Genomic DNA, 7333 nt, shown 5'->3' on the forward strand with positions numbered 1-7333 from the left:
TTATATAATTTGTTTTTTAAATTATGAAAAGATAATAATACTTAATTACAAAATTTATCAATATTAAAATAATATTTGACCAATAATCTCAAGATTTCACTCCATGAATGTGAATTAATCTTGATCAACAGTTTTTAAACAAAATGCAAATCATATTCAAAAGAAAAATATAGAGATTAAATATGAATGATGCCGTAACTACCTAATCCCGGTATAAGAAAAGGCTAAATTGCAAATATTTTTCTTCATAAATTTTAGAAAGTAATGATCATCAAGAACAGAAAATGACTTCAAGATGAAATAAATGGCCAACAAACTATAATTAAATAAAAATACCTATGAACTGTTAGCACGTGTGACTTAATGAAAAACAACTAAAATTGCATATTTGGACGTTGCCATATCAATTAAAATACCCTTCACCATACATTCTGGTGTAGGGAAAACCAACATTAAATTCAGTGGGACCACTAACCAGTCTTGGTCACCAAGGCAATGCAATGCCAATGCCATCGTTCATGTTTCATCCACCACAAATACACATTCTTGGTTCAGAGAGGTCCAACACCTTCATTATTTCCATCATATCATTAAATGCAGCATAGTCCTTCCACCTAAGTTAACTAACCAACCTTCCAAGCATGTGAGCACCACCTTATCTTCTTCCTCTTCCCACAACTCTCTTTGTTTGAGTTGTGACACAATCATCGCTTATCAGCAATTCTATTTTGGTAGCAACAACTTCTTTGTTCACTAAAAATGGCTGCTGATGACTCCACCAAGAGAAACTCCAACGTACAGCTCCTTGAAGAGCTAGAGTCCCTGAGTGAATCCCTTAACCAATCACACACCTCAAACACAACTAGAAGAACAGCTTCATTAGCTCTACCAAGAGCCTCACCTCCTTTTGTCTCATCTGTTGAACTTGAAGATGACAATGACACTGCTAAAGTTAACAGAAAACAAAGCAACAAAACTCGGTCTCACCGCATGTCCTTGTCTGCATGGAGATCAAGGCAAAAGCATGAAGAAGCCAAGGCACCTTCAACTCAACCAGAAGACAAAAAGCTTGATGACACAGCAAATTCAGGTGACAAGAAAGGGATTTGGAAATGGAAGCCTATGAGGATTCTTTCTCATATTGGAATGCAAAAACTGAGTTGTTTGTTTTCTGTTGAAGTGGTTACTGCTCAGGGCCTTCCTTCATCCATGAATGGACTAAGGCTTTCTGTTTGTGTTAGAAAGAAAGAGACAAAAGATGGGAGTGTTCAGACAATGCCATCAAGGGTTGATAAAGGTGCTGCAGACTTTGAAGAGACCCTTTTCTTAAGGTGCCACGTTTATTGCAACCATGGTAGTGGAAGGCAGCTTAAGTTTGAGCCAAGACCATTCTGGATATACCTCGTTGCTGTTGATGCTAAAGAGCTTGGTTTTGGAAGAAGCAGTGTGGACTTGAGCCAGTTGATTCAAGAGTCCATTGACAAAAGCCATCAAGGCATGCGTGTGAGGCAGTGGGACATGAGCTTTGGCTTATCAGGGAAGGCAAGAGGAGGAGAACTAGTTCTGAAACTTAGCTTCCAAATCATGGAGAAAGAAGGAGGAGTTCAGATATATAGCCAGGAAGAGAATTTGAAGAAGTCCAACAGGTTCAGAAATCTCACATCCTCATTTGCTCGCAAATCCAAGTCATCATTCAGCTTGCCTAGTCCAAGAATAACAAGTAGAAGTGATGCTTGGACTCCTTCGCAGAGAAGGTTAGCAGAAGATATAGATGATTTGAATCTTGATGATGCACAACTAGTTCAGGATGCTCCTCCCTCTATTCAGAAACTTGATGGTGGCAAAGAGGTGGAAGATTTTGATCTTCCAGATTTTGAGGTTGTTGATAAAGGGGTTGAGGTTCAAGAGAAGAAAGAAGATGAAGCAGAAGAATCTAATGTGAAATCAGCTTCAAGTGAGGTTGTCAAGGAAATAGTGCATGATAAGTTGCACCTGATTAGATTAACTGAGCTTGATTCAATTGCCAAGCAGATAAAGGCTCTTGAGTCCATGATGGGAGAAAATAACAATACGTACACAAAAGGTGAGGAAATCGAGTCACTAAGATTGGATTCTGATGAAGAAATTGTAACAAGGGAGTTTCTTCACATGCTTGAGGATCAAAAGGCCAGAGGCTTCAAGATCAACCAATCTGAAATCCCCCCATTACAAATTGCTGAGGCAGAACTAGAATCTAAAGTGTATCTCCCGGATCTTGGCAAGGGCTTGGGGTGTGTGGTTCAAACAAGGGATGGTGGCTACTTGACATCTATGAATCCTTTAGATAATGCTATGGCTAGAAATGACACTCCAAAGCTAGCCATGCAGATGTCAAAGCCTTATGTGTTGGCGTCAAATCAGTCCCTAAATGGCTTAGTCATGTTTCAGAATTTGGCTAGCATTGGTCTTCATGAACTCAGCTCTCAAGTTTTCTCCATGATGCCCCTTGATGAACTGATAGGTAAAACTGCTGAACAGATTGCTTTTGAAGGCATTGCTTCAGCCATCATACAAGGAAGAAACAAAGAAGGAGCCAGTTCTAGTGCTGCTCGCATAGTTTCTGCCCTGAAAAGCATGGCCAGTGCAATGAGTTCAGGAAGACAGGAACGGATTTCAACAGGACTTTGGAATGTGGATGAAACCCCACTTACTGCAGAGAAAATTCTAGCCTTCACAATGCAGAAGATTGAGTCTATGTCAGTTGAAGCCTTGAAAATCCAAGCTGATATGGCAGAGGAAGAAGCCCCCTTTGATGTTTCTCCACACAGCACAAAGGAAGGGAACAAAGACAAGGACCTACTAGGTTCTGCTGTTTCACTTGAGGATTGGATCAGAGACCAAGGTTACAGTAACACAGCTGAAAGTTCTGAAGGTGAACCAATATCAAATATCACACTCATATTTGTTGTCCAACTGAGGGATCCAATGAGAAGGTTTGAAGCAGTTGGAGGTCCTGTGGTGGTGCTTATTCATGCAACAAGTGAAGAAGACACAAAGGGGAGTGATTACTACCAAGAGGAGGAGGAGAAAAGGTTCAAGGTAACAAGCATGCATGTGGGAGGTTTGAAGGTGAGGAGTGCCACTAATAGTTCATGGGACAGTGAGAAGAAAAGGCTAACTGCAATGCAGTGGTTGATTGAATATGGGTTGGGAAAGTCAGCGAAGAAAGGCAAACATGCATTGGTAAAAGGGCCAGACTCGTTGTGGAGCATTTCATCAAGAATCATGGCTGATATGTGGCTCAAAACCATGAGAAATCCTGATGTCAAACTTGTGAAGGAATAAGCACATCCAATCTCATGTTAATTACATAGAATAATCACCTTGTGTGTATTCAAAATCATTTTGTGTATTCACAATCATCAGTAGGGATTAGTTACCATTCTCGACAGGATTTTGTGTGTTCACGATCATCAGCAGTATACTATTCTCGACAGGAGAATTTTCGTACCATTACTGTGTAAACCATAAATAAAAATGCTAGGTAATTTTAGCAAGTTGTGATACTTGCACAATCTTGCATTCATGTCTCATGTAGCGCGTCCATCAAAATTTTTAGAGAAGGTTCACGAGGACTTGTTAGAGCTTGCAGGTTTATGGTTACAATAATTTGCAAAGGTCATAGTTAGTTAGCTGCTTTTTGTAGAACCAATAAAAACCTGGGACTTAGGAAATGTTACATACGCATACTAATTTTCTCACATTCCTCATTTCCAATCAATGATGACTATATTTTGTCTCTTCTCTTCTTCATCACAGTTGATTACGTGAGAAAATTTTGTGCATATATAACATTTCCACTCTCACTTATATATTAGACGTGAGATTAGATTCAAGTTGGAATAAATGAGATTAATATATGGACTCAGCAACTCTTGTTTATGATAAATGAAAGGTCTTGTAACTCCTCGTTTTATGTAATCCTTTTTCACGTGTTGATTTTTTGTTTAGTTACATTTCTGTTTTTAAAGGTATCACTATATTTTTTACGAAGATTTATTCAGTGAAAATAAGTTATACCATCTTAATAGATAATAAAAAAATCTATTTAAAAGTATTGTGTATTTGTGTGCTGCATTATACATGTGCCGGAACTATTAAAGAGTTTCCAAGTAAAATTATAGAGTAAAGCAACAAAATGTAGAATAAAACCACAAAATCATATGAAATTCATAGTAGTTTAAAAAACATTATGTTCAATAGAACAATATCTAATAAAACAATTCATCATCCACTAATAAATAAAACAATTCATCAAAACATTAAAAATACTATTGCAAAGGAGACTTTTTATATTGGTTAAAAATAAGTTTTTACATCGATTATAATTAAAACTTAACAACAACTAAAGAACAAAAACCAAAAGATATTTAGGAACATTTGTGATTAATTTAAATCTAATGCTCCACCTAGGTCATATTAATAATGTCTGAGGACATGTCACTTCCTAACACGAATGAACTTAGGAAAATGTAAAATTAAAAAAAAAAATAAAGGGAAAAGGATTGTAAGGGCCCAATAATTCATAAGCCCAATCATGAAATTTCTTCATAAACCCTCGAGCAAATTTATACATTTTGACCGTTCAGAAAAAGTGATTAGTGAAACTAAACGTTCTTTTTTTTTTTTTTTTGTTGACAGAAGTGAAATTAAATTGTCATGTAATGATTTACATAAGAAATTTTAAAGAATATATTGATGTTTCAACCTTAACATGTAAAAACAAGTCATATCTAAAGTCGTCATTGGAGAACTGTAGTTTCGGTCATTATCTATAAATTTGAAAAATGAGATCAAGACAGAAGAAATACGAAAATACATATCAGCTATCACCAAGCAACTGAAGAAAAAGTTGTCAATAATAGTTTTTGTATATTTTAATTTAATAACATTTTTTTTATATTATTATATAAAATTTTATGTTAAATTGTTAATTATATTTATAGAGAGTGATCTCAAATAAACATAATAAGTTAAAAAATTAAAATAATATGTAGAAGAGTGTGTTAACCCCATCTATTGGATGCTTAATTGCTGAAAATAACACACACATATACCAGAAATTCACAACCATATTAAGATATTTTTTAGTCAAAAAATAAAAACTAATTCCTAAATTTACTAAAATTCGTTTAAAATATTGACTTCTTTTAATGAATTATTTTTATAGATATCGATTATAGATTAAATTTTTGATCACATGTTAAGAGAGGGGATTGTCTATTAATCATAGTATATACTTTGTTGCTACAAGTTATTATATAATAAACACATGAGGAGGGATATTGAATTGAATTCAATCTATGGAGCTTCGAGTGGCATCAGCAACAATAAACCCAACTTGATAGGGATGATCTTTGGTCAAGACCAAACGCCTTCCCCCGACATCATCGTACCTCCCAATATCAAAACAAGTACTAGCCGAGGCACTCATGGTGGGACAAAACAGAAGCTTATATGATGCATCGAATGCTTGAATGTTAAAGCTTCCAGTTATGATCTTCTTCCCTGGATGGTCTTTTGCACCACCAATACCCACCCATTTCAAAGGGAAATCATCAACAACCGCCACCCAGTTGGAAGATGTAGCACACTGAGGCTTCTCTTCAGATGCAATTTCTAATGGTAGCCCTATGAAGATGAAACCAGTATTTTTTTTGTGGTACGTGGAATTTCACTGGCAAGCCCTTCACAATCTCACAAGTAGAAGAGTAACTGGCATGTTGAGTTGCCAGTTTTACCTAGTCCTACTCCACCACCTGTTGGGCCAAAGATGCCTGGCACAATATAGTATTTGCGAGCAGCAATAAGGGGTTTTCCATATCTGTCTAGGACTTGTTCAGCACCTTGTGAGAAGGATAATAGAAGGTTGGTGGAGAAGGCAAAGAGGAGGAAAGAGAGGGTGAGTAACAGTTCAGGCTTTCATAGCCAGCTTGACTTATGATGGTTGTGTGTTTTGGTGGCTCAATCTCTTTTTGTAGAAGTTTTCTTAGGACTCTTTTGTGGATCTATATGAAATCATTAATGTTATTAGACAAACTTTTCATTTTTTTTTTCAACTTATCAATATTAAATATTAAATTAATTTTGATGTATTTTTGTGCATTTTAATTTAATAATCTATTAATGGAAGAAGTTTTGCAACAACTTCCTTTCCTCCAAAATTGTCAACTCCCCTTCTCTCCAAAATTAATTTCCTCTAACAAAATCAAATATAAATATAATTATATAAAAGTAAATCAATTTTTATAAAAAAAAAATAGTATAATATCACTTCTAATAAGTACTAAATTTTACAAATATTATATCAAAATAAATAAGGTACACCTTGTTAGCATGTTACAACTGTCGGTGACTCTAAGGTACATCTTGTTAGCATGTTACAACTGTCGGTGACTCTAAGGTACACCTTGTTAGCATGTTACAACTGTCGGTGACTCTAAGGTACACCTTGTTAGCATCACTGGTATGCGGCCTCAGCGGCACACCTGGAGTAATATATGCATATGATGCATGTTACACATTCATTATTTCATTTACTCAACATTTGACGTATTACAGAATTTCATTTAGTACATCATGTCATCATTTTTCATAGTCTCATAATCATAGCTTGTCTCAATAGTCCATTCTTATGTCTCATGTCATTTGTGCATATTTCACATGGTCATGTCATAAATACTCCTCGTAAGGTCTGTGACACCCTCTACCCCAACATTAATATACAATAAATACAAATATATTTTTTTTTCTTTTTGAGTAAATAAAATCTTTCATATTTTGATAAAATATTTGCTTAAAATATCATAAGGTAGAAGAATCACCTTCATAATTCATAAATCATAACTCCAATGTAAAAATTACAAAATAAAAGAAGTTAATATTTTCAATACAATTTAGTGAAGACAAGAAATCAAATATATATATAAATAATAATAAAGGAAATATAAATTAACTCCAGTAAAGGTGGCAGTGTCTCCTGGTTAGGAATTAATTTATATTTTCCAAATCATGTAATAAAAATAATAAAAATATAACAAAGATGTACATTTTGGTTTTTTATCAAGAACGTTCAAATTACAATTCTTAATATACATTTTTCTTGAATTATAAACTTTATCTACGTTATCTCTTCGTTAGAAATAACAAAAGAAGAGAAATTAAAGTTATTAAAACAATAACATATTAAACTAAGCTGCTATGCCCCGATGTCACATCCTATCAGAGCATGCCCAATTGAAGCCTTAAGCCTCATCACCAACATCCTCGTGATGCAGATCACCTGCAACATAAT

At 34.9% G+C, this 7333-nt stretch overlaps 1 protein-coding gene and 1 pseudogene across 1 annotated transcript; one reads left to right on the top strand and one right to left on the bottom strand.

Moving 5' to 3' along the window:
• The first annotated feature begins 759 nt into the window (after positions 1 to 759).
• Positions 760 to 3324, top strand: LOC109790697 (protein PLASTID MOVEMENT IMPAIRED 1 pseudogene; annotated as a pseudogene).
• A 2011-nt stretch (positions 3325 to 5335) lies between these two features.
• Positions 5336 to 6407, bottom strand: LOC109790696 (subtilisin inhibitor CLSI-II). Its single transcript, XM_083072259.1, has 3 exons — positions 6383 to 6407; positions 5781 to 5885; positions 5336 to 5670 (listed from the first exon to the last, which is right to left on the bottom strand). Exons 1-3 carry the CDS (start codon positions 6405 to 6407, stop codon positions 5336 to 5338), a joined length of 465 nt encoding a protein of 154 aa, XP_082928385.1.
• Between the last annotated feature and the right edge of the window lie 926 nt (positions 6408 to 7333).

This window comes from Cajanus cajan, chromosome 1 (genome assembly GCF_000230855.2).
Source record: "Cajanus cajan strain Asha chromosome 1, NIPB_CcT2T_4, whole genome shotgun sequence".
Classification (NCBI taxonomy): Eukaryota; Viridiplantae; Streptophyta; class Magnoliopsida; order Fabales; family Fabaceae; genus Cajanus; species Cajanus cajan.